Source organism: Aureobasidium namibiae, assembly GCF_000721765.1.
Source record: "Aureobasidium namibiae CBS 147.97 unplaced genomic scaffold scaffold_2, whole genome shotgun sequence".
Classification (NCBI taxonomy): Eukaryota; Fungi; Ascomycota; class Dothideomycetes; order Dothideales; family Saccotheciaceae; genus Aureobasidium; species Aureobasidium namibiae.
In genome coordinates this window covers 2,024,231-2,050,725 of record NW_013581207.1, presented here as the reverse complement: position 1 = coordinate 2,050,725, position 26,495 = coordinate 2,024,231, and the positions used below count along the sequence as shown (strand labels likewise).

General features: G+C 51.8%; 8 protein-coding genes across 8 annotated transcripts; 2 read left to right on the top strand and 6 right to left on the bottom strand.

Moving 5' to 3' along the window:
• Positions 1–158: 158 nt before the first annotated feature.
• On the top strand, positions 159–753 carry M436DRAFT_78917 (uncharacterized protein; the record flags this gene model as incomplete). Its single annotated transcript, XM_013576000.1, has 3 exons — positions 159–175; positions 230–609; positions 665–753. 3 exons carry the CDS (start codon positions 159–161, stop codon positions 751–753), a joined length of 486 nt encoding a protein of 161 aa, XP_013431454.1.
• An 83-nt stretch (positions 754–836) lies between these two features.
• M436DRAFT_38402 (peptidase M22, glycoprotease) lies at positions 837–2,207 on the bottom strand (the record flags this gene model as incomplete). Its single annotated transcript, XM_013575353.1, has 1 exon — positions 837–2,207. One exon carries the CDS (start codon positions 2,205–2,207, stop codon positions 837–839), a length of 1,371 nt encoding a protein of 456 aa, XP_013430807.1.
• Positions 2,208–4,488: 2,281 nt separating this feature from the next.
• On the bottom strand, positions 4,489–5,894 carry M436DRAFT_38375 (FMN-linked oxidoreductase; the record flags this gene model as incomplete). The annotated part of the gene is made up of 2 exons (XM_013575347.1): positions 4,489–5,696; positions 5,750–5,894. 2 exons carry the CDS (start codon positions 5,892–5,894, stop codon positions 4,489–4,491), a joined length of 1,353 nt encoding a protein of 450 aa, XP_013430801.1.
• Positions 5,895–6,113: 219 nt separating this feature from the next.
• On the bottom strand, positions 6,114–7,782 carry M436DRAFT_70077 (6-phosphogluconate dehydrogenase C-terminal domain-like protein; the record flags this gene model as incomplete). Its single annotated transcript, XM_013575796.1, has 3 exons — positions 6,114–6,984; positions 7,049–7,150; positions 7,769–7,782. 3 exons carry the CDS (start codon positions 7,780–7,782, stop codon positions 6,114–6,116), a joined length of 987 nt encoding a protein of 328 aa, XP_013431250.1.
• Positions 7,783–12,184: 4,402 nt separating this feature from the next.
• On the bottom strand, positions 12,185–12,940 carry M436DRAFT_30465 (uncharacterized protein; the record flags this gene model as incomplete). Its single annotated transcript, XM_013575126.1, has 2 exons — positions 12,185–12,741; positions 12,796–12,940. Coding segments are annotated over 2 exons (702 nt in total), but the record flags the coding sequence as incomplete, so codon positions are not given.
• An 881-nt stretch (positions 12,941–13,821) lies between these two features.
• M436DRAFT_70074 (glucan 1,3-beta-glucosidase) lies at positions 13,822–16,600 on the bottom strand (the record flags this gene model as incomplete). Its single annotated transcript, XM_013575795.1, has 8 exons — positions 13,822–14,194; positions 14,244–14,403; positions 14,457–14,660; positions 14,713–15,712; positions 15,764–15,919; positions 15,973–16,253; positions 16,304–16,475; positions 16,529–16,600. The coding sequence occupies 8 exons, from the start codon at positions 16,598–16,600 to the stop codon at positions 13,822–13,824; spliced, it is 2,418 nt and encodes an 805-aa protein (XP_013431249.1).
• A 1,222-nt stretch (positions 16,601–17,822) lies between these two features.
• M436DRAFT_38326 (uncharacterized protein) lies at positions 17,823–18,629 on the top strand (the record flags this gene model as incomplete). Its single annotated transcript, XM_013575340.1, has 1 exon — positions 17,823–18,629. The coding sequence occupies one exon, from the start codon at positions 17,823–17,825 to the stop codon at positions 18,627–18,629; it is 807 nt and encodes a 268-aa protein (XP_013430794.1).
• An 84-nt stretch (positions 18,630–18,713) lies between these two features.
• M436DRAFT_38757 (uncharacterized protein) lies at positions 18,714–26,411 on the bottom strand (the record flags this gene model as incomplete). Its single annotated transcript, XM_013575412.1, has 10 exons — positions 18,714–19,069; positions 19,120–19,437; positions 19,480–22,243; positions 22,290–22,345; positions 22,401–22,446; positions 22,509–22,715; positions 23,451–23,852; positions 23,906–25,655; positions 25,704–26,149; positions 26,211–26,411. The coding sequence occupies 10 exons, from the start codon at positions 26,409–26,411 to the stop codon at positions 18,714–18,716; spliced, it is 6,546 nt and encodes a 2,181-aa protein (XP_013430866.1).
• Between the last annotated feature and the right edge of the window lie 84 nt (positions 26,412–26,495).

The following is a 26,495-nucleotide window of genomic DNA, read 5'->3' as shown; positions in this document are numbered from 1 at the left end:
CGCATCTTTCACATCACCCAACAGTTGACTTCTACTTCACTTGGATAAACACAAACACCACGCTACATCGTAAACCGCATAATCATCCCACATACTCTGTCTTCATCTTAGAGATTCAGCTTTCAAGTTTTCCGCGACACTCAAATTTCAAAACAACCATGGCAAACGAACCACGGTATACGGCATCACCAGCGCAAACATCAAAAAACACATCTAACACAACTCCTAGTGGAGCATGGGCACGACCCCGTCCCTCAACCTCACGCACACCTCAACAACCACGGTCTTCGAACGCATCGCCCGCACCCGCATCCTCCTCCTCCACTGCTGCACCTGCTGCCGCGGCCGCCGCCGCGAAACCTGCTACTACACCAGCCGCACCCGCAGCAAACGTGTGGGCTCAACGGGCGGCAGCACAAAAGCCTGCTTCTGCTGCTGCGGGCAAGGCTGCGAAGAAAGAGCAAGGCGGTCCAGCTGCTGCAACACCGGCGGCGCATGAGAAGCATGTGCCGGTGAATAACTTTAATGATGGTGAGGTCAGGCAGATGATGGGACAAGGAGCGACGAGCTCTGTGTACAAGGTGGAAACAAGTGCGAAGACATTAAATCGTAAGTTTTTTTTTGGTATGACTAGGAGACACAAAACCACTGACACTCATCACAGCAGCCAGCATGGCAAACGGGAAGAATTTTTGGACTCATTTAGAAGAGCAAGTCGCAGCTGCTCGGCAAAAGGAAGGCGAGAAGCAGTAGATAATGACGGCTTCACTCAACATCCGATGCGCAACGAGCTGCACAGCTATAGAGAAAAACAGAGCGACTCTGCCTGACATAATTTATACCTTCGACCATCCCTCGACGCCCAAGATACCACCATCAGTAGCACTTGGATCCATGGACCACGTTTTGATCGGCCGCACCGACAACTGCGATCTCCAGCCCGCCTCCCACATTTCGATACCCGCCCACCCAATCATAGCCGCATTATCTGTGCACAGCTCGACAGGCGGGAAGAACAACTCAACATGGCTATAACCTCTGACGTCCAGGAAAGCACGCATCACATGGCGCAAGAAGCAGTTCGCTGCCACACCTCCAGATACAACCACAGACCTGACCTTGGCAGCCTCTGTGGGCGGCAGAGACGACAGGTGCAGCAGAACGCGAGAAGCGAGATGCTCAAAGGCTACGCGCATGACTTCTCTGGCCATGTCGCGGCGCTCATCGTCGGACAAGTCGCCTGGCTGGCGTATTCGGCTAGAGATGGTCGCGTTTTGGTGGTCGTACTCGAATCTAACAAAACGTTCGATGCTGCTCAATAGACCGGAGAAGGAATAGATCATCTTGCGACTGCTACTGCCGTTTTTGCTTCCGGCTAGGGGTGCACCTAGACCCCAGCCCCATTTTGTGACTCTGCGTGCGAGTTCGGCGTCTCTCTTTGCAGGTGCTGTGTAGTTGTAGTCCGATGCGCCAGCGGGGAAGGCGAATTGTTCGAGTGCGCGTCCGTAAGGAGGCACTGCTAGGTGAGGAGGCAAGATGGCGCGCGCAGCCTTGTCCAAGCAGTCGCCTAGCGCAATATCGCCAGTCGTGGCTAGGATCTTGTGATCGGCCAATCCAGTAGATTCGATCAACATCGAGTGACCTCCGGACACCAATGCACTAAGGAAGGGAAAGGTTGGTCCAGACGACACCTTGGATTCGAGTGCAGATACCAAGCGTGGAGTCAAGGCATGAGCTTGCATATGGTGGACGCCTATGACAGGAACGTTCCATGCCACAGCTAGTGCTTTGCCAGCATCCAGGCCAACCGACAGATTGGAGCGCATACCAGGTCCTCTTGTGGCCGAGATGAAGTCTGGCTTGATGCGCGAGGTGTTTCCATGGTGTAAAGCATTACAAGGATCCGAGTGTGGTTGCGAAGGTGGTAGATGGTTCAATGCCTCTTGCAGTAAGGGTGCAAGGGAGGATTGATGCGACTCGAGAGCGATGACGGGATGGATTCCGTTGTAAGCAGCTGTGTTGGCAGTCACTTTTTTGTGGAAGTGAAGGGTTGCTGAAGCATCTTTGTGTTTTTCGACGATGGCAACGGATGTGTCGTCGCAAGATGTTTCGATGGCAAGAGTCAAGAGTGATCGACACTGTGATGCAATTCGGTGGTGGCCGGGAAGAAGGCGAGTGCGTGTGAAGACACGCAAAGGTGACAGCATCAACGTGCGGGTGTGCTGAGATAGAAATCGAACATGAAGGTCGAAGGTTGGAAAGTGCAGAAGTGTATCGGACGTGAAAGCGCAACTGACTCCGATAGACGCTGCAAGGGCAGTTCGGCGGTTTCACCCCGCAGATCTTGCATGTCACCCACGTGGAGCCGCATGACGCGGCGGCTTCCCTGTTTCTCTAACAATGCGACCGCGCCTTTCCCATTCGTCCCACCATGTCTGTGTCGCAACCTTTTCTGTCGCTCGCGGTCTCTGTCCCTCTGCATGGCTTGACATGCAAATGCGCCCCTCTCAACCTGGCAAGATACACCCATGGCTTATGAGCTGCCGTCCAAGGAGAAGCTACGCGAGATAGCTGCCCGGCAAGATGAAAAAGAGAAGGAGATAAAGGCCGCTCGCGCCAAACGCCAATCTACGACGAACACCCCGCCGAACAAACAAGAGGCTGCCGCCGAAATGATCCAAGTCGGTGACGATCAACCTACGAATTTGTCTGCATGTGATTCTGAATCCGACCAGCGCAACTACCGCGGCTACCGAGAGCGTAGAGAAATGCGCGGCCTGGGTCTGTCTGCCTCTACAAGATGGTTTGATGTATGTTTCCTGCTCAGCTCTGTCCGTCCATATCTAACCCGATTCAGGCTGTCCAAGAAGGTACATAGTTCTTCGCCCACTGTCCAATACTCACTGCTCATGCCCGAGTAGCTCGTTACCGCAACAGTACCCAGCCCATGTCCCCCAATGAACGTGCCCGACACGCTTCCACCCAAGTCTCTACTCCGGGCAATCCTGTAGCTCGCGACAAATGGAACAGAGCAGGACAGATAGCAAAGCACGCCGAGAACGACGATACCAGTTCCGACGAAGATCTTGAAGACATGAATCCTCAAGACCGGGAAAGCTACGTTCAGCGCAAAAGAGAAGCCAAGGCCGAGCGAGAGAAGATGGCAAGAACCATGGGCATAGAATACTTCCTCGAGATGGTACGTCTGCATGCTTCTTGCGTTGAGCATTGGCTTATGCGCCTCTAGGTCGACCAAAAACATCGCTACGGCTCCTCGCTTCGGAAGTACCACAAGGTTTGGCAAGAAAGTGACACCAACGAGAACTTCTTTTACTGGCTGGACTTTGGCGGAGGTAAAGACGTCGAGCTTCCGGAACGCCCAAGGACCCGCCTAGACGAGGAGAGAGTGCGATACTTGTCACGCGAGGAACGCCAAAGATACCTGGTCAAGGTTGACGACCAAGGCTTGTTATGCTGGGCTAAGAATGGTGAACATATATCAACGTCTCCCGAATGGAAGGACTCTATGGACGGCATCGTGCCAATCACCGATGATACTACACCGACGTGGCGCAACACACCTGGTCGTCAGCAGTTGTCAGCATCATCGAGCGACGAAGAGAGTGATTCGGACATCAGCGTAGGCAGTGGCGAAGACGCATCTCGATATGTAAATCAAGAGTTGCACGACGCAAAAGGTCTCAGCAAGCTCAAACACCTCTCGGCCAACACCATCATGAATGACCTTCTACGGTAAGCAGACTGCGCATAAGCCACTATCAATTCCTGGGGCGTCTGGTGTACTGACCAATCTTCTAGAAAAACCACCAAGAAGAATACATGGATATTCGTGGCGGATACTTCGTTCCGTCTCTATATCGGCATCAAACAATCAGGGGCCTTCCAGCACTCCTCTTTCCTCAAGGGGGCCCGAATTCTATCAGCAGGCTTGATTCGTATCAAACGCGGCCAGCTGAGAAGACTGAGCCCCCTTTCTGGTCACTACGCGCCGCCAGCCAAGAGTTTCCGAGCCTTTGTGCACAGTCTTAAGGATACCGGAGCTGACATGTCTCGCGTGAGCATATCCAGAGCATATGCTGTCCTCGTTGGTCTCGAGGGCTATCTCGGGGCCAAGCGCAATCTGAAGCAAGGAGAGCAAAAAATCAAAGACGTGATCAACCCCGAAGCAGCCCGACAGCGTGAGGAAGCCGCCAAAGACAAGAGCAAAAGTGCTCAGAAAGAGCGAGAGATTCTAGAGGCACAAGCGCAGAAAGAAGAAGAGGCCAAGCGACAGAGCAGCATAACCGACCGGATAAAGAGCAAGCTGCATATTGGTAGCGAAGGATCTCATGACGGTTAGAGGCGGTCTTGTTCCTTCTAGCGCTATATATCCTTGCTTGCGCTCTCTTACGATTAACGATATCAATGCATGTAATGTCTCAGATTGAATGCCATCAAATCTCATGTCATTAGCTATACTTTAGTGGATTATACTGCGAGGACCTGCTCAGTGGTCACTGATCCAGGGGCTTCGGATCGTGAAATGTCCAGTGGTATGCTGGGCTCGACCTCGTCCGCCTGACGTTTTGCCTCTGGTGGCACGCTAAGCTCAGCATCATCAGCTTTGCGCTTTAGAGATTGTGAACCCTCAGCCTCTTTTGCTTCCGCCTTCTTGTCCTCCTTTGCTTCCGCCTTCCTTTCCTTCTTTGCTTGGTTCCCCCGTTGCTTTCTCTCCGATCTCGTCTCTTTCTTGCCAAAACTGATCTCGAGTTTCTCATCCACCTCGCGAGCGCGAGTCACGAAATCTTCTTCGTAGCCCATGATTTCGACAATGTCGCTGTAGCTCTTTGCTTGGTTCATGGGGCGGTACTCCTTTGCTCTGCCGTGTATCATTTGACCGAGGAGGTACTTTGTGTTGCCCCATCTGTTTTCGACGTCCATGGCCGTCTTGATGTATTCCTTGACCACCTGATCCCAAGGTGCCATGCCACCGTCTTTCTCGGAGCGGAAGCACGAGGGGTTTGTTTCTGCGGCTGTCGCGATCATGGCGCCATCCACGCCGTACTCCTCTGCTAGTTTGAGGGCTTCGTCTCTGCTTGTTACATCGCCGTTCATTAGGCATGCGACGCCTGCTTCGTGGCAGATCTCGCCGACCATGCGCAGTTGATCGCGGATGGCGCTTTCGCGTGGTCGCATGGGTGTCGTGCGGCAGTGGAGTGTGAGGCCAGTGATTCCTGTAGCGACCAGTTTTCGCACCAGCGCTGCTGTATCTTCAGGGTTGTCCAGCATGCGAATCTTGACACTGATGCCGATTTCAAAAGGTTCTCCTACTTCCTTGACCAGTGCTTCGAGGATTGCGACTAACTTGTCTGGTGTTTTGAGCAGTGCAGCACCCATGCCTCCGAGCGTGCTGAATGGTTTGGGACATCCTGCGTTCACGTCTATGCCGGCTACATCTCCAGCGATCAATTTCGAGGCCGCGACAGCTCTTTCTGGATCCGAGGTGCCGATTTGGTGGATGAGTTTGCCGCCTTCGAGAGCTGGGTATAGTCTGTAGATGATGCTTTCGCGCTGCGAAGGGTTGAGGTCTGGGTTCTTGGAGCCATTGGAGGAGAGGCGGGTGAAGTCGATGGTGTTTGTGACGGGGTTGACGCGGCGAGTTGTGCCGATGAGTGCTTTGTCGATGGTCTCTGGACCTGTAGACACTCTGTCAGTACATTGTCGTCAAGCTGGAACAAAGAAGACATACCCCATACGAGATCAGCACCATACTTCAAGGCCATCAGTCGCGAAGGACACTCGCCGCTGCGGACCATGGGTGCGAGGACCACTTTGCCGCGGTAATCGACGCCATTCTTGGGGATAGGGACTCTCTTCGCCATGCTGCCTGTCATGATATGTGTAAATGTTCGTAACATCCCATGACTTGGAATGTCAAGAGAAGGCGCAAACCGCTCCCGTCGATGCAAAAAAGTGGTCCGGGGTCGAGGCCCTTAACGCCGAGAAAGCTTAATTTCGCTCACCTCCGAGATCCAAAGGCGCTGAATCTCTGCTTCCTTCTTGACTAATCATCTTCAATATTCATGAAATTGATCTTTTCTATGGCTTGTCGTCTAATCCATCTTCTGCTTCCGTCTATCGATGCCTTCGCTCATCAGGACCGCCACGTCTTCCGCTGTCTTTCCTCTGTTCCTCCTTTCGGTCTTTTCATTGCCCAAATCCGTGCCATGAGCAACCAAGTCATATGTCCTAGCAATGCCTCCAAATATTGACTCTTCACCTTCAAATCCGCCATCTTCTGCCAGAGTAGCTTCGATCTCCTCCATCTCTCGTACCCAACGGTAAGCTTTAGGTGGCATTCGAGGCATTGAAGCATTGGCCAAGTCAAACGTCTTTGGACTGTATTGTTGTAGATGTTCCTGCAATTCGGGTAAAACACCAAGGCGATGAGCAGTGGTGAACGATTGGATAGCCAGTCCTGTGAATCCCTTTGTCAAACATGCGAAACTCATCTTCAGTCCTGAGGCTGCGCCTATATCGTCTGAGATGTGTCGGGCGCCGAGGATAGAGGCGAGATGAGATCCACTGGGTTCTGCATCTTCCAGTCGATGGGGTCCAGACATGGGAATACTGGGTCTCTTCCATGATTCAATTTTTGATGAGTCGGACTGGTCGTCTTTCAAACTTGGCGCACTGCCTATCACAGCCCCATCGATGAAACGGATGCGACCGCCAGCAGTTTCGAAGAGCTCGTTGATACTTCTGATCAATTTGGGGGAGACCGCGTTCATGTCGAGGAACCACAGGGGACGCTCTCTCCTGGAAAACGTTGAGGTCGTGCTGACCTTCGAGATTCGTTCCGCAGTAGCCACTGCGTCTCGTGGTGGCACGATAGAGATGATGTAGTCTGATGTTGCTGCTAGTTCTTCATCTGTAGACACCAGTTCTACCGATGCTGACTTTGCTCTGGCGTGTGTATCTTGACTATGTATATGGTGTTAGATATCAATCATTACCAATCTGTATGAGGCCTTGGTTGATGACATGCCTGCGACCAGTAACGTTGGTAGTGACGCGGTAACCACTTGCTACGAGCAGCTTGGCTATGCCTAGCCCCATCTCACCAATCGAGATGATGCCTACTACGGCCCTTGAAGCAGCCATATGAGATTTTCCACAGATTCTTGATATCGTTGTTATGGAAATGATAAACTATACACGTTCCGCGTGTCGACCGATGACGAGCGGGGTGCTCCTGCCGAGGGACGCATCATTAAGCCCAACTCGGCAATACTAAACCTCCATCATTGGTCAAACAACATACATTGCTATATTCCTCGACGTTGATTGCCATGATCCCTAAAATCCCAATACATCGTATACCTCTATCTCCTCGTCTTATTTGTCCCTCCACCATCCGCACAATGGCAACCGTCCGCTCCTCTCTCAGCCATGAAGAACGCACAGCCCAAGAACCACGTGAAGCACGTCTAGAGCCCGTCACAGTATCCCGCATCGATGCCGTCAACGACACTATCCGCTTGATCAGGCTAAGTGCCATGAAACCTGACCATGCACTAAAGGTTCATATGTCCCTCCCAACATCCTACTAATTCACAACTCGGACTAACAGCCGACTACCAAAGTAAAGTTCCTCCCAGGCCAATGGCTAGACGTCTTCATCCCCTCCTTACCAAAAGCAGGAGGCTTCACCATAACCTCCACACCTTCGCACCAAGGCACCCCAACCTCCAATCGAGCAGCCTACTTCGAACTCGCCATCCAGAAATCAACCAACCCACCCGCTCAATGGCTCTGGAAACCCGAATCTGAGATCCTGGACGCACGGATTATCGTTCGCACAGGGGGCAGCTTTGTATGGCCACCACCTGGTATCGACGTCGACGAGATTGAGCAGGTGGTTTTGGTGGCAGGGGGTGTGGGGATTAACCCGCTGATATCGATTTTTGCGCATTTGATGAGTTCCAAAGAGAGACCGAAGAAGGTGAGGTTTGTGTATGGGACTAAAGTTGAGGAAGTTTCGATCAAAGCTTCGAGGATCCTGTTTTTGACTAGATTGATGGAGTTGATCAAGGAACAAGGAGATACTGATGTGCAGTTGGATCTGTTTCTTACTGCGACATCGCAGAAGGAGATTGATGGAGCTGCAGATCTGCCTGAACATGTCAAGGCAGGAAGAATCGAGAAGGATGACTTAGAGGCCGCGATTGGGGAGGACCGCAGTGTCAGGCAGGCGACAGTGGCGTATGTTTGCGGTCCTCCTGTCATGACCGATCAGTTCGTGGACTTTCTGAGCACGAGGGACGGCATGGACAAGCGGAAAGTTCTGTGTGAGAAGTGGTGGTAGTGCCGACTAACAGCATGATCCTGGCTTCGTAGTAGGATCATGGATCTCCTTCGTATCAGGCATAGAACTAGAAGAGAAGAGAGGATATTGGAACAGTGAGCATTTGCATTGAACAAAACTACAACCAAAACAAGTGCCTAAATACCAACTCAAATCTGCCTAAACATCAGAAACTCATGGCGAGGCTCCAGGCATTGGCGCAAGAGGACCGTCGTGACCCATCCCATGCTTATCGAAAACACTTCTCTTCTTCATCATCTTGCGACCATGCATACCGTTGAGGTAATTGGTGGCGTACGTCCTACAAGTAAACGATACGCTGCTGCTCGAAGGGACAGCGTAGCTTGTCACGACCTGTGTGACAGTGATGAAGTTGCCACCTCCAGCTGTGATCGTAATCACTTGTGGACCTGTCGCCGTGGAAACAACAGTCTCACCCGGAGCAGTAGAGACCACCGTACGCTCTGATATAGACACCGAGATAGAAACTGTGGTCGTGGTGACTGTGCGCGTGCTTGCTGGCGGATACACGACGCTGACGGCTGTGCTGACACCATATGTCGAGAGTATCGTTTGTCCATTCGAGACGATGGTTGACACGGCAGTCGAAACTGCATAGACGGTCGATCCTGGGCCCGTTCCAGGGCCAGTCCCAGGACCTGTACCTGGACCTGTGCCTGGACCTGTACCTGCTCCCGTGCCCGGACCTGTACCTGCTCCCGTGCCCGGACCTGTGCCTGGTCCAGTCCCAGGTCCTGTCCCGACTCCTGTTCCTGGGCCGGTCCCCGGGCCTGTACCGGCTCCAGTTCCCGACCCATTACCTGGAGCCGAACCTCCTCCATTGCCCGATCCTGAGCCACCACCTCCAGCAATAACTGTGGTCACACCTCCGGGAAGGACAGTTGTGACACCACCAGAACCTGGAGCTGTCACAGTGAAGGTACCAACGACGGATCCGGACCCATAATCACCGTTACCTCCAGTACCTTCATTGCCAGTTGTGCTGTTTCCAGAGCCAGTCGATCTTGAAATGAGACGAGCAGAATCGGCATCTGGATCGGTGACATTCGTGTAACCGTTCTTCAGCTCGCAGTTGCCTGAGGTGAGAGCCGAGGAGAAAGAAATGGCCAAACAAGGGCTGGGTGAGTTGAAGCTCATAAGGTTGTACATGTCGCAAGCATCGATGCAAGAGGCCAGAGAGCTCACATTCGAGGTGAAGATGGTTTGGTCAGTGACACTTCGTCCGCATCCGATCTCATAGACTTGACCCAAGCTATCCGTGAACAACCTGCCGTTCGAGGCAGGACAGATCGGTACTGCTGTGGCGCTGTTTCTCGGAGCAGACCCGGTAGCCACGATTGTGGAAGTGGGAGAACTGCCTGCACCAGGTCCTGAACCTTCACTCAAGGATGCAAAAGAGCTTTGAGGAGCCACGCCGAAACTGCTGAAGTTGGATCCGAACAGTGTACCACCCCATCCGAAGCCTTCTGGTGGACACATGCCGGGAGTTGGGCAAGCAGTAACATATTCGGTGGTGAAGACAGTCGTTGTTCCAACAGATCCAGATGCTTGAGGAGCAGAGCATGCACTAGTAGTAGCGGTGTTCACGGGAGGAGACTCGTATGTGCCACCTCCAGTCACTACGGTGGGAGTCAAGAAGCAAGTGAAGCACAAGGAGCCTGAGCCGGTACTTCCGCTACCAGGGGGCAGACTGCCGCTAGAGGGTAGTCCTGTTGTAATGAGCGTACTGACGACAGTGACTGTGGCACTCGCAGGATAAGCTATATGGCAGTCAGTAAAGATGAAGACTTTGTGATCTCATGAATACTTACATGTAGTGATAGTGATTGTTGCACTGCTGCTGCCAATGCTCGCGAATGATGCTGTAACCGAGCTTGTCGAGCTCGATGATGGGGAGAGTCCAGGATCGGTTGCACCAACACGCACAGCAATCATGAAGCCCGTGCCGGGTACCTGAGTGCCAGTAAAGGTAGATTTCATCTGACAGGATGAAGCCACTGTGTCGTAGACCACACCGATACATCCTGTTGTGACATCGCAGCTAGGTAAACAACCCAGAAGAGAGGTAGCGCGGTAAGGGCTGGAAAGATCGCCTCCTTGGACATTCAGATGACAAGCGACAGTATAATTGGCTCCGTTCGAATCTGTGTATGTTTGACCAGCAGCTCCGGGACACGATGGTGCAGCAGCGGACGACGGTGCCGCTGACGAAGAAGAAGTAGACGATGGCGTGGATGAAGAAGGGGAAAGCAAGATACTCGATAGAGAGATAGAACTGGGAATCGAGACTGAAACGGAGGTTGGCAGCGAAGATGCTGTCGGCGACGCGATAGCAGCGTCTGTGGCCGTTGACGAGACCGGTACGGGAGGTAGAAGAGTAGCGGCGACATTATCAGGATCAGGCACAGTACCTGTGATCTGGCTGAACAATGTACACTCGTCACCCTTGTAATTGACACCGACACAGCCAGACGTATCGTCGCAGATATCAAGACAGTCCGTGTATGATGGCTCGGTCACACGCTTGATTATGCGTACTCTGCTGGGATCCATGGTGGCTCCCGTGTATGAAGTTCCGCACCCGACATTGAAGTTGGCGCCACGAGCATTGGAGCAGGTTATTGGCGTGTTGGAATTGCAGATACTATCGACACTCGAGGGACATGGTGGAGCGACGTAGTAGATAGTTTGAGGGGCTTCGGAAGAAGTGGCCAACGGCAAACTGGATGTTACTGATGCAGAAGGTGACACACTTGGAGGCGTTGACGCTGATGAGAGCCCGGCACTCGACTTTGTGGCAGGAGCGCTTGAGCTAGCTGCAGCAGAGCTCTTTCCAGATGATTCCGAGGCAGACAAGGACATACTAGGCAGGATGCTAGAGCTTGCCATCGCCGAATTCGAGGCAGCCGCAGACGAGGCACTGAAAGTGGAATTTGGACCCTGCGAGAGGAAAGCGACAACGAAATCAGAAGTAGCCGATGAGGGGCTGCTGAACTGGTCTTTGAAATGGCAAGTGCCTGCCGATGTACCTTCGAAGGTGAAACCAACACAGCCATCCGTGACATCGCAGATAGTCATGCAGGCCGTGAAACCACCTCCGTGAATCATCGTATTGTTGAAAGTGCTCACGTTGGTGTCTGAAGAGCAATACACATTATAGGCAACTACGTTCTCGTCCACATACACGGAGTTGTTCGCCTCAGGACAAGTCGATGCTTGGGCAGTAGGTCGTAGAGTGGCTGTTTTTGGAGGAGTGGAGGATACCGAGATCGTTGCCGTTGCTGTCGATACCGTCGATGAAGCGGCAGATCTCTTCAAGCTTGCCAATATAGCGATAAAAGTGTGACCATCGTATTCCAGATCGCCTTGACCAGTCTTGAGTATGCAAGTTCCAGCTCCGTTACCACCGAGGTGAGTGACTCCACCGCACCCAACTGTAGCATCGCACAGCTCTATGCAAGCTTCGAAGCTATTGACTGTCTGACCATCACCGTTAAGATTTTGGCCTGTGAGATCATAGCCACAGCTGATGGTGTAGTTTATGCTATTATAATCTGTGTAGTTCTTGCCATCGAATGGGAAACAAATGAGTGGAGTGGCCAAAGCGGTAGCTGTAGATGAGGTCGTAGAAGATGCGGAAGATAGCGGTCCACTGTATGGTACTGAGAGTGGCAAAGAAGACGTGGACTGGCCCATACCAGGGTTGATGATACTGCCACTGACACTGACAGGTGAAGATGAAGTCACGGGTACAGTGCTGGTCGGGACAGAAGATGGATCCACATTGACCGGCAATTGGTAAACCTTGATCGAGTTGATCTCCCAATAAGCTTGTGTAAAGTTCTGAGGATTGTTGCCCACAAAGTCGACACAAGAGTCGTAGCCGTTCATGCCAGGTGTTATTGGACACTCAGGGAAGTTCGAATATGCAAATCCAGCCCATGCGCCACAGAAGTCGGTGTTGATAATGATACTGTGATTAGCAAAATGAGTATCGATGTCGCAGGAGCCTTGGAAATTCGCCATGGGTAAACCAAATTCGGAGATGTCAGGAGTACCCTCGGTGACACTGACGGGGATACTGCTACGAGCAAAAAACCAAACACGGACAAATGCTGACGTCCATTCAGTGATGTAGACACCACCGCCGTTGTCACTGAGTCCTTGGCCATAATTGTTTGGGGTCGCAGTGTCGTTTGCCATACTTCCACAGCCAGAATTGTCGTTCGCATCGTGGTCGCAGTTAGCACTCGTGAACAAACCAGTCTGTCCAGAACCAGCAATGGTACAGTTCGAGTCGGTGTGCATAGAGATGGTGTTTGTCTCGCTGGTATGTACGCCCTCGATGATATCTTGACTTAATTAGTAGGGACTAGCATAAACAATAGCAGCTGAGTTTGACCAACCTATCTCGCCATTGGTCGGCCAATCTGGCCCAAGAAGCCAGAACGCCGGCCATGTTCCACAACCATATGGCATGTGGTTGAGATCCAAGATGAATAGACCATGAGTATACGTGTTGTCACTGATGAGTCTGACGGCTGGTCTTCCCGGCCCTCCACTCGGCCATTTGTTTGTCGTATCAACGCTGATCGTAACACTGTCGTTGTTGGTAGTCGCGTAGCCATTTGTGGTGGCCACTGATCCGTTCACATATCTGTCGTGCCAAATCAGCAAGTGTAGTGTAGCAAGATGAATCGAACTTACTGAACATGGCCATATGTCGGGTCATATGACTACTGTATTTCAGTGTCGTGTCATACCAACTTCGTAGAAGTAACTTACGTTGTAGAAGTTGAATTTACTGAAGAAAACACTTGGCTCATAGTCATCAACCAGTTCGTATGCTCCTGATCCAGGTATACCGCCACCTTTGAAGAAGCTTGCACCAGGAATACTCTGAGATACAGCAGGCAAAACAAGAGAAAGAAGTGGCAAGAGTCCAATGCCGAGTGATGATGCCATTGATGGCATTTTCGCCATACGTCTTCACGAAGATCCGGACAGTGGAGAGGGAAGTAAAGACTGGCCGTGCTACCTACATCGAAGAGTCTACACACGCGCGAGTTCGATATGTTGTTGTGGCGGCGTGATAACATTCCTTATACCGTCAATTACATTCCAAAGCGCGCGCCTAGGGCGAGGCCCAGGTACGAGGAAGCTGCGACAACATTCTCAGACACTTGGTCGCTACACTAGCATAATCGTCGAGAGTTGGCGAGGTTGAAGAACGTAAAAACTAGATTGATAGTCACGCGGTCGAAAGCCGACGCGATGAAACTCGAGACGCTGCACCGACCTCGGCAAGGCATAACAGATTTTTGATGATGAACAAATTGCATTTCCTATTACCACACATAGTCCAAGTGATTCTAGAAGAGACCCACAGACAAAACAGACTATTGAACAGATCTTTTTCCAATACATCTCCATCAAGGATACTCGAATATCGCCACAGTGTCTGCGAAACCATTAGGATTCGCGGTTGCTGGCACAAGATCCACTCCATCGACCGAAACCAGGTTCTGAGAGCCCACCGTGTTGACTGCGTATAGATATATGCCTTGGCTTTCCTCGACGCTCACCATGTTTTGTTGACAGTTAGTGGTTGCTAAACATCCAGAGTCGTAGTTATTGAAGAACGAATACATTCCAGCACCGTAGGCAAAGACGTATGTGCTATTGAAAACACGCAGGCCCCATGTCTTTGGACAATTGGAGGTAAAGCACTCGGCAAAAGTCGGGTCATTCCAATTAGACATTGGCGGGTACGGCGCAATTGCATTGGGATTGTTCTGCATGTAGCTTCGGATCTGTCAGTACGGGTTGGAAGTGAGGAGACATCGTGACTTACGCTGTTTCCGACTGAATAGCGCTGATGTAGATCTCCTTCGCAGAAGCGATTTGGTAATTGTAAAGCATGCTGTGCTCGAAAGACGTGCCTACCATCCAGACAGGACCTTGACTTTCGACCAAAACTCCGCGGCCGCTGTAGAGGTTGATTTGGTTGTGATCTAGGAGAACAGTCAGCTTTTAAAGATCTAGGGTTGACGACTCTTCTTCTTACCGGCCAAGTCCATTTCATGATCGCTGACCCAGCCCCAGTTGTTGGCCATATACATGGAGGCCGTTCTTGTGATATGAAGAAGTAAGAAGGCACCATAACATGCAGGATTGGGTACGGTGGGGACGTTGGGTGTTTTGGCACAGTTGTATGATTGTAATTGAGTGCCGTTGGTACCACCAATACGCCAGTGGACATCGAACATTCCTGCACGTGAGAGTTAGCAAGAGGTGATTCTTGAACAGAGCAAACGACTTACCAGCAGAGCCTGGCGACGACTGAGCGAGGTTCCACTCCATCATAATCGCGCCAGGAGCAGGACCCAGAGTCTGGAATATGAGTTCAACAAGTTCGATGTCACCAACCTGGCCGGGCTCTCCAACGCGGAACGCAGGCTGAGGATTGTTCTTGTCGCTGAACTTTGGTGCAGTACCGTCCACCATGAAGTAAGGCCATAGCTCGCCCTGGACTTTGATCGGGATCGGGAAATTGATGGTATCTCTGATGACATAAGCACCGTAGTCGATATAGGCAATCTGATCTGGTGTGATCGAGTTCAAGAAGCTTTGTACGCAAGCGGTATCGTCACTGACACCATCACCTGCACAACCATAGGTCTTGATCGACTTGAAGTTCTCAACAGGAACACCCTCATACTGAGGTCTGGACCGTGTGAAAAACGAGCCATCAGGAGTCAGCAAGGACGGAGATTTAGGGGCAGGATCGGCGACTTGTTGGACACGCGCATATCTGGCCGCGGGTCCATAGCAAGTAAGGTTGTTTTCTTCGTAGGTTGACTCATAGGCAGTATAGACTCTGCCCTGAGCCCACGATGCAACTCTTTGGTTTCCTTCAAGAAGAGTGGCATTGCTAGGAGAGAGCTGGACCGCGACCGGAGTGTTGACAAAGTTTACGTTGTCGAGAAGGAAAGTGCCAGCAGAGACGGGTGTTGAGTTGGTGGAGAAGGTAGTGAGAACACCAATTTCTACGTTGTTCATGACCGCATCTTGCAGACTAATGGAACCAGTAGTGATGACGTCTCCACCTTGTGTAAGGTCTATACCAATCCTAGCATTGTTGATGACAACATCCTTGTAAGCAAACAGCCAATTCCAGTTCTGGTAGATGGCGGTCTGACAATTATTGAAGGTCAAGTTTCGACAGGTAAACTGCTGGTTGCCAGAGAAGAAGCCAACAGATCCACCATTGAAAATCAGGTCTTCTAGATATAAAGCCGATCCATTGTCCATGAAGATGCCCTAAAGGTAGTCAGCAACAAAAGTTGTAGTGTCGAAATCATTCAAACCAACCATTTGCTGGTTGTCGTCGCCACCCTCAGTCATCTCGAAGACAATGTTCTGCAGTGATGTTCCTTGAGCGACTTGCCAATGCAGACAATGTGCTGTGCCAGGGGGTATTTGACGAATGTCCAGGACGAAGTTGCGGACTTGGCGCCACATATTGTTCTACAGCACCTTTTGTTAGCACCGCACTGTCATCGTAAAGTGGGCTGACATGCCTGATTTGCCCACCAGCTGTATCCGAAAGCCAGATAAGGATCCGAGTCAAGTAGAGCAATACCATAGAAGTTCGGCATGCCCATAATCACAGGCAGATTGTTGGCATCTCCGATGAACTGTGTGTAGTACAGCATGACGAGCGGTCTGCTGATGGCATATGTGCCAGGAGGGAAGTACACGATAGCCGGGGTGGTAGTTTGTGAGTCGCAGGGGTACGCGCATCTGTTGCCATCGTAGGTTGCATTGTTGATAGCATCAGTGTCATCGGTCACTCCATCGCCTGCCATCTGTTAGATCGATGAACATCAGTGTAGACAGAGCCAGACTGACCCTTAGCACCATAGTCCAAGACGTTTCTCCACACAACATACGAAGCGTTTGTGCCGTACACGACTTTGCCTTGTCTGGTGATTTCGGACATCCAGTAGGGAGCCCCTGAGCCATATCGCTTCACATGGTTTGTAGTATGCAGCGGACCTTCCTTGTCTGCTTGAGCGTGAACCTAGACATAGATGAGTACTTGAAATGCGAGTGTTGCAATAGCGACCAACTTACGAAAGTAGGAGAGAATGAGCACAACAAAAGAGTGACAAAGGCCAACAGAGGGAGTAATCGCAATCGCGCCATGATCTGTATCAATGAGCGAGATTGGAAATCTCTCGAGAGCGAGAGGATAGAAAAAAGTTGGACATATTGCAGATGGCAGAGTAAGCGGGGTGGACGAGAGATGGATGTTTACGAGAGCGTGTAGAGGAATGGAGATTCCTGCCGCGAGGACTCTTCACGCAAGGAAGCTGCGAGGAAGCACGCCCAGCCAGGCAAATTCCTCGCATCCACGGGGCAAATCAGTGGCTCAATGGCTATTCCTGAACACATTGAATGTCCATTACCAGTCCTGAACGTGTTGGGAGTCCAGTAGTTAATTCCTGGAAAGGCCGAGTCTTTGTTCCTTGGACCTTGTGTCCTTCCTTGGACCTTTGGAAGGATCGAAGACAGAGTTGCCAAAAGGATTGATGTCTCCGCGTTGCTGATGGTTCTTCTCCTGGTCCTTCTTGAGTTTGTTGGTATCATAAGTAGCGATGTCGTCCTGAACGAGAGTGATCTTGGTGGGTTGTCTACGAAGCATGATTGTGGTGTTGACAGATGTATTCGTTTGTGATTTGGTGTGAGGAATTGATTGAAATGGTTTTGAGATGGTTTCAAGATGTGGATTGAGTGGAATGAAGAATCAAGCGTGATACCAAGATATGGTGACAGAAGATTGTATAGCGATAGAACGGCAATGAATGTTTGATGTTGTTTCGGGCTTTATTCTGGATAACGCTACACATGGTCTGTGCTTTCCTCGATGGCCAGAATTTGGGAACATGCAAGACAGCAAGCATACCGCGTGCCCGTGACTTTTTGCAATTCACCATTCTCACAGCCCCATCGCCATGTTCAAAAGACAACCACTGACGGCCGTCTCATCGGCGAGACCGCGATGCTCCGTCAGCATCCGCGCGCAGTCGGTGCGCTCCTACAGCGACATCAATTGGGCCAACCGCCAAAGAGGCCAGGAAAAAGGCTCAAACACCATGCGTACGCTCAATCGTCTATCCTATACTACTGTAGCCATGACTAACCTACCACAGCAACAAACCCGGCTCCTGAACACAAACCCACACCGCACAACCAACCTGCCACTGGTCGCTCACGGCAACAGCGCGCCGCCCAAGTCTCAGAGGAAGTCCGCATGCTGAACCGCGGCAGCACCGCCGCCACCGTCTCGGGCGGCAACAACAGCGTCTATCCCACAACTCGCTCCAAGGATGTCGACGCAGACGCCGTCGGTGGTGGAAGTGGACAAATGGGGGCCAACGACTCTACAACCCGCGAAAGTGCTTTCAACCAAAGCCCCGGCCGCCCTGTCCGTGCCGGTAGAGCCGCCGACGAGTCGAGATCCGAACACACATCCTCCGGCGTCGTGGTAGATCCCGAGGAAGGCGGTGAGGCAGTACTGAGAGACAATCAGGGAGAAAGAGGACAGCAAGAGGCGGTAGAGGAAGAGGAGGCACTAGACGAAGACGAAGAAGGCAGCGACGAACTCGGTCCCGACCCCCTGGGCGAATCCACAGCAAACGAGCTCACCATGCTCGAGCAGTTCGACAAGCAAGAAGTCACAGCCGTGCCCTTTGAGCCCGAGACCGTCTCGCGCGACGAGTACCTCAAGCTCGGCCAAGGCGGTGCCACAATCGCTGCTGGAAACTTTGCTGGTGTCATCGAGGATCGCATCAAGATTGTCGCCGAAGCCCAGCAGGACGAGTTCCGCTACCCTCCCCATATCGCCAAGCGCATGCTCAAGGGCGAGCTTGTCTCATTCAAGGACGAAGCCGAGAAGGAAGCGGTCCTTGCGACCGTCAAGAAGGAGGACTTCAAGTTTTCTGCCCTCAACTCCAACAGCCAAAACGTCATGTTTGACAAGTTCGTTCGCGGCACATACCCCGATCCCAAGGCCGCGACACACAAGAACAAGATCTTGAACGAGATCGCCAGCACCATTTCGCGCAACTCCACATACCTCAGCAAGGACTCGACTAAGCTCCTCAGAAAGATCGGTAGCTTGTTGCCTTCAGAGGCCGCTGCACGCAAGCCCGCCGCTAACCCCAAGAAGTAGAAAATCTCTCTCTAGGGGTTTGTATAATAGAAATGTATCTTTCTTGTAACAATTTACGACTATTGAATCACTTCGTTCACACATCTACCAATCCCCGTCGTCATTCTGCCTCATGGCCTTTGATCGTGCTCTCAGCGCTTCTGCCAAACCTCCTGCTAGACCACCAGTTGGTGGTGTGGATGTGCCGCTGTCTGTGCCACTGCCGCTACCTCCTGGCGCAGGAGGTGCTGGTTTGCGCCCTGCCGGTCGCTTTGCTGGTGGCGGTGGGGCCATCTTTTTGCCTGCCACAGCGCCATTGGCCTTTGGTGGTGCTGGAGGCATCGAGCGTGCCTGCACTGGCGGAGGAGGTGGAGGCGCTGGTTTCGCGATCACTTCTTCCAGATATGCTGATGGTGCCCATCCTGACGCTGAGCCGTCCATGCGTTTTGCGAGCCACCATCCTAAGTAGTTATTAGCTTGTGCTCTTGTATCTCGAGATTATATAACATACCATTGTTTTCCTTTTGAGTGATCAGAATAATCTCATCCTTTGTGAGACTGAGTTCACCACTTGTTTGACCAGCAAAGTCGTACATCGCCCGGAACTGTGGTTCTTTTGGCGCCGCTGCAGCAGGTGGTGGAGGTGGAGGCGGAGCGCGCCCTGAGCCTGATCGCGAAAGCCCGGTACCATTCAGTGCTGCTACGGGTGCGGGAACTGGCTTGTGGCCCAAGGCTGCTTGTACAGCGGCAGCAGCTGCTTCAGGAGTATTGACAAGTGTCGAGGAGGGTAGGCCTGATGGTAGCCCTTGGTTGCTGCTTGGTATAGTCACTGGAGTAGCTTGGTTTCTGCTTGGTAGACCTGCTGGGATACCTTGGTTTCCGCTTGGTAGAGCACGAGCTTGTGGTACGGGTCGTGATTGAGGTGCTGGCCGAGAGGCCAATTTTGACGGCTGGCCACCAGGACCTCCAGGTCTGAGCAGCTTACCGCTGGTAATGGGTTTGCCAGGGATGGACTTGGCTTTCGGAGTAGGCTTAGATACAGAGTTAGGAGGCTCACCGGGTCCAGTGTGAACAGTACCACTCTTGTACAGATCATCGCGAGGAACAGTTGAATCCTTGACAACCTTGACAGTTGCAAGTTTACCAGGCTTCTTGTTGTAGCTGATCGCCTCGGCGATGCGAATATCGACTGTGCCACGCGATGCCTGCTTCAACATGGTGAAGAACTCGGTCTTGAAAATGCAATTCACCAACGGGTCGGGCTCTTGGGGAGATCCAGCACCAATTGCAAACCAATCGTCCTTGAGCGTAGAGGCGCTCACGAACTTGATGGCACCGATAGCGATGGTGCGCTCAGCCATGATCTGCAGCTGCTTGTTGAGAATAGCTTGCTTGACAAGGTACACACTCTTGTTGGTCAAGATAAGGAAACGTGGTTCCGGCTTGCTAGAACGTCCAAGTTTGGAGACGAGGAGTTCGCAACGGCAAGAGAACAACACCTGGTCAGAGCTGGGCAAGTTGATCGACTTCCTGATCATCTCACCAGATCCACCATTGTTTCCAATGCCGAGATAGTCACCCATGAATCTTCTGTAACCAACCAGAGAGTAACGTCTACGCTCTTTGCGGCCTCCAAGTACTTGGTGACCTTGGTCGCGCAGTTGTATAAACTCCATACCACCCGTCTTGCGTCTCCAGAAGCGTTGAATACGTGTTGCACACTCTATTCTGTAGCGGAGATAGTTGCGCCAAGCTCGCTGGATTCTGATAGCCATGTTGTGCCAATACCTATCGCGCATGGTCTCAAGCGCGAACAGGGTCTCGGGAGTCTTGATAAATGCCTTTGTGACACCCATTTGATACTCTTCGACAGGGATACTGCTGTCTTTGAGAATCTGCTTGACACCAGACTTGGCGTCGCCGGTCCAGGTGTAGTCTCCAGCATAACTCGTCTTGGGCGAAAGCAGGTAGAAACGTTCCACGAACTTGTCGAATGTTTGTCTGTAGGCAAAACCAGCACGACGGATGCGGACGTTCTCCTGGAGACCCAGGTACTTGATTTGATGCATGACGTTTCCAACGTTGTATTCAGTAGGCGACTTGTTCTCGTTGGGCTTGATTGTGCGGATATAAGAAGGCGAAGCTTTCATCAATGTAGAGACCAGGTCGTTGGCAGAGGCTTTGATCTTATCACCAGCAGTAGGAGGACGTCGCTTGTTATCCTGGTCAACCTGGTTAGGGAACAGAGTGTGGACGAAGTTGTTCGAACTCTGTCCACAGAGGTTAAGAATATCCTTCAATAGCTGATCCTTGTTCTTGTCGGTCATTCCCTCGACAGCGTAGGCCACATCACCAGCATAATGCTTAATGACGAACTGACCTTGTCTCGGCGCGAAGTTGGGATTTGAGGACAGGGCATTCAATTTCTGAGCAAAAGAGCCATCCGCAGCTGCAGGGTCAGCGTGGGCAGTCGCACAAGCATCATTCAGTGCCGCAAAAACGCCAGGAGGTCTCTTTTCCTCGATCAACTCGCACACGACCTTGTTGTCGAAGTACTTGATCGGGGTCCATGTAATTTGCTCTCTCTCATACTCGTCTTGCTCGGCCTTGAGAGTCAGCTGAATGAAAATCTGCTGCAGCTTTTCGTTGACGTAGTTAATACAGAGCTGCTCGAAACTGTTGCGCTCGAAAATCTCGAATCCGTAGATATCAAGAATACCGACTGACTGGGCAACTACACCCTTAGCCCGGAGTGACACGTTGACTCTTTGCACAATCCAATCGAAAAGATTGTAGTAAATACCCTTGGCCAGGGCATCCCTGACAGAGGTCGCTTGCGCCGGGTTGAGAGGAACGTCATAAACAGATCCTCTACGGCCACCGCGGCTAGTCTCCATGACTCTAATGGTCAAAGCCTTGTTGACATGCGCTGAGTCGACCTCGAGGAGGTAGGCGACAAAGTCAACCACAGACTGATCTGCGATGGCGGCATTTCCTTGGTCGTCCTCGGTAAATGTGCAGTTTCCGAGCCAGAGGATTGCAGCAAGCATGCGGAAGATGTCGTCTTGCTCGGCTTGCGACAGACCAATAATCTTCATAGCATTCAAAGTGTCCTGGAACTCGGCGTGGTCATCAATTCCCTGCACATCGTAGCACTTGGATGCGCTAGTGTAGACATAAGACTGAGGTTGCTGAATGCCGAAAGTCTGTCTGTAGTTCTCGGAACAGGCCTTTGTGAACTGGTAGAAGATATGGAAGTTTCTCTCGTTCGTGATCTGACCAACAACTCTTGACTTTTCCAGTAGGTAGTTGGTGATATTGGCACCAACCGGCTCACCCTGAGCGTTGAACTGGATCTCGAGGTACTTTCCAAATCGCGAGGAGTTGTTGTTGCGCAGCGTCTTTGCGTTTCCGAAGGACTCGAGCAGAGGATTTGTGGCCAGGACCATGTCTTTCACCTCTTGAATGGACGAGTTGCTGCCACCAGACACGTTGGCGATGTATTGCATGATACGCTTAGCCGCCTCGGTCTTTCCGGCTCCTGACTCTCCCGAAATGATGATACATTGGTTCTCTTTGTAGGCGTTCATGTTGTAGTAGGAGGACTCGGCGATGGCGAAGACGTGAGGAGGCACCTGGAACATGTCAGCTTTGCGACAATGCTTTGGCTGAGAGACGCACTTCTAATCGGTTCTTTCCCTTGTAGCTGTCAAGCACCTTGTCGGTGTAGATGCCCACTAGAGCAGAAGAGTCAGCATACGGCAAGCTTGTACAGTGTGGAACGCGACTTACAGTCTCTGAATGGATTGACGGAAACCAGCACATGGCCAATGTACGTCTGCGCAAGACATCAGTCAGCATTCGATGGGCGGGTATGAACCAGGTTCGCAGGGCGCATACATAGATCTCGCCATTCTCGAATCGCTTCTTCAAGTTGTCGTTGATGGCCTCGTTGGAAATCTTGCTGATAAGGGTGAGATCCGAAACTCCGACTTCCTTCTTCTTTGTCGACTCGAAGGCCGCCTTCTTGACCTGAGGCTTCCCTCCACTGGCTCCAGGCTGTGCGGCGGCGGCGTCCTTCTTTCTTCCAGCTCGCTTGGTGACGGCCTGTGGGTGGTCGGTTAGTCAATTGGCATAACGCGACGGCACTGGCAATCGAGGCTCACCATGGTGGGCCCGATCTGATGGCGGGGCAGTCGATGCTTCTGTAGGTGTAGCGCCGAGCTTTGGCTATGTTGGACTGTCGAGGTATCCAAGCAAAGAATGTCAGAAGAACAGACACAAGAAAGGGTGCAAGTCTCCAAGAATTGGTTGTGACCTGGCTAAGATTGGTGTGCCATCCAAGCCCAAAGTTGCTCCACGTTTGAGCACCAGCCACGATGTCATTGCGCGCCGCCGCGAGCCGACCACTTCCAATATGATAACGAACAATACTTCTCTGTATGCAGGGTCCGATTGGTGCTTGATCGTCGAGTGCGTGTGTCGTATGGAATATGGCTGGCGCTGCCTATCGTTTTCGCAACCGCCTCCGTTATGGACGCGCAATATCCTGTTGCTCAGCCATCCATAGAGCACATACTTCCCCATTGTCTTGACATGTTTAGGCACCGGCATTCGAGACATTCGTAACACAAGCCTTGGAAATAGTCATTTGCCTCTTTATGCATTCGTTGCTAAACAAAAATTCATGACAGCGATCATAGGTATCCAACAAGAACCGAAACAAGAAACCAGTCATGCTAAAGCCCAACCACCTCGAAACGCCTCGCTATCCAGCACCATGGAAGAATCAAAGAATCAGAAGACACAATGAGATCAAGGTCATGACCGTTATGATCTGACCTCGTCGCCTCCAAGCCTGCCCACTGTCACCCAGTCGATCTTGCGCGCGTGTTCGTTGACCCAAGAACCCTGCCACTGCAGTCGTTCGTCTCCGACACCGGTACAACCCAGACCACCGCCTTCGATCCATTGATCTAGTACTTGAAGAAGCAAGTGCATTTTGTCTTCGACCATGTTGGCTTGGACAATCTCGGCGAACAGCTTCTGTCCACGGCCCCCAGGCTGTGAACCATAAAGCAGTGCGTGAATTGAATGAACCAAGGTCTGCCGGTCTCTGAGCAGCTTCCCTGGCAAATCGTGTTTCTCTTCGATCGCACGCACTCCTTCCACTGGCACGAGTGTTGCAGAGGTATGCAGACCATCTGCCGAGATAACGAATTTGGTGTGGTCAGGGAAGTGAAGCTAGTCATATGTAAGTCTCTTGCATCTTTAACAACGTCACTACCCAAACATACCTGTACGCAGCCGTCCGAGAATCCCCAGATGCCGACATTGCCTGATCTCTGGTAGAATCGCACGAACAGCAAATCAGAGTCTGTCTCCAATTCGTCATCTGCACCGTCTGCTGTCTCGGTCGCATTGAGCGTTTGGCTCATATATCTTCCAAACTTCACCCAAAGAACACGGAGCATCCGCAATCTTTCTCTCGTCTTTTCATCTCTGCTTCCGAGATCCAGCTTTTCGAGTCCAGCAGCTCCATGGTCCTCGAATATCCTGAATGGAACACGTTCCAGATACTCGAAGCGTTTTCCTATACGAGCGAGCCATCTTTCTCCGTTCTTGACTGCTACGTGGGTCACAGGCGTACCGCTGGCCGCAGAACCATTTATGACGCATCCTACTGTGCCATCGTCCAGGACATATCCTACTCCGTGTTTCTTACTGTAATCCACCCATCGGCTTACAAAAGGTAGTGATTTCGATGGTTGCTGTGGAACTCGCCTGGAAGGCATGAGGTGTTTTCTCTCCAAAGCTGATGCTAGATTATCTCTGAATGCATTCAGACGCTCCAGTACTGCTGTCGGATCGGATCCCGGGAATGTCGAAGTCGTCTCAATGATCTTTCTCCTTGGAATCGGGAGTTTTGCGCTCATGACTGGGGGCGGTGGAAGGACCGGTCTACCAAGGTTCTCCTGTTCATCGAATATTTCGACCACTTCCTGACTCGGCTGTTTTGACCTTGATCGCGAGCTTCTAGTGTTTAACGTCCTAGACGACGCAATCTCCAGATCGTCGCGTATCGCATCTGCTAGAGCAGGAATATCCCGATCCGTAGTGTTCTTTCGAGGACGTCGTGCCAAACTGGCATCCACGCTTCGTTTTGAGGATGGAATAATCTCGCCACTCTGGGGTTGTGAAGATGACGGGAGGAAGTTCGTTCCACTGAAGGCAGTTTGGCTCAAAGTGTTAGTTTGGCTCAGAGTGTTCAGTCGAGATGACTGGCGAGTTGACTCGGGAGTGCTTTCTTCCTTGTCGTTTGCTTCTGTTGGAACCGTGCGTGTCCTTCGGATTGGGCCTGCTCTTCGGACACGTGGAGGAGGAGGCATCATCTCAGCATCTTTCTTCTTCTTGATCTCGTCTGCGCTGTTTTCCTTGCCCGATTGAACCTCGTTATGGGATATCTCCTTGAGCTGTCTGGTGTCGGGTTCGCGTTCCTCGGCAATTTCTGATAATGCGTTCATGGGCTGGAAAGCATCGATGCTGTTGCAATTCGGGGATGTGTAAACCGTGTCTGACGGAATCGGGATAACAGGCTGGCGACCTGCAGCAACTTCTCGCTCGATATCTCTGACAATGCTGCGGATCTTCTTGCCTGCATTGAGCTGGAAGCATTTGCCTGGTGCATACTCACCAACTCCAGATTCCTTGCAAACATACCACCAGGATTCGCTGTAGCCTCTCTGAAGCACTTCTGGACTCGGCGGTTGTACGTTAGGCCACGAGGGGACTTTGCTGACTTGGGCGCGGCTCATCTGTCTGGGAACAAAGGCGATTTTGAAGAAAGGATGTGATACGATCTGATCCGGAGAAGGTCGCAGTTCCTCCGAGACCAGTAGAGACGAAACCAAATCCCGTAGGTCTGCAGAAATTTCGTTTGTGATTGATGATAACTCGGGCCATGAATAGTCGCCTGCTTTTAGCTTCTTGTAAATTTCTTCCTTGGATGATGCGTGGAACGGAGCCCTTCCGACGGCAAGAGTGTATCTGTACGGATCAGCCACGGGATTCGCGAAACAGGCCGATTGAGCTTACGCGATGATGCCAATAGCCCACAGATCAACCTTCTCGCTGTGGCCTTTGCCCTTCTCCAGGATCTCAGGGGCCAGGTAGTTGGGGGTGCCACACATGGTGGTTCGTCGCTTGGCGTCCATATCCTTTCCACTGACAAGCAGGGCAGCGAGGCCAAAGTCGCCAACCTTGATGTTCATCTTCTCGTCGAGGAACAGATTTCCGGTCTTGAGGTCGCGGTGGACAATGTTGCGGGCATGTAGGTATTTGACGGCGCCGGAGACTTGGATGATGAAGCGACGGATTTCGGGCATAGTGATGTTTTTGCGACGCTTGAGCATGTCTGCAAGCGAGCCACTGGAGCACAGTTCTAGGACGACGTAGGTGCTCTCGCCAAAGGAGAAAGCGCGGTGGAAGGCTACAATGTTAGGGTGGGACAGTTTGGAATGGATTTGCAATTCGGTGATGAACTGGAGGAAGAAGCCAAGTCAGTAGGGAACGAGACGATATGCGCGAGGACAACCAGCGGACCTTCTGAGCTAGCTTCGCGGGCTCCATCCTGGACTTGACAATCTTGAGAGCAACGACATGGCCAGTGGGCTGGTCGCGCTCGAGACGCTCAGCCTTGAAGCAGATGGCAAAGCCGCCCTTGCCCAGTTGGTTCGAGGTAGCATAGTTGATGCCATGCGGTTCCGAGACGATAGATGGCGGAGGATCCGCGTGGACAGACATGGTTAGTATCTGCTGCGAGTATGATGCTGGTGGATGGCTGGTCGTTGATACAAGAGAGAAGCGTCAAGCGCTCGCTTGCTTTGG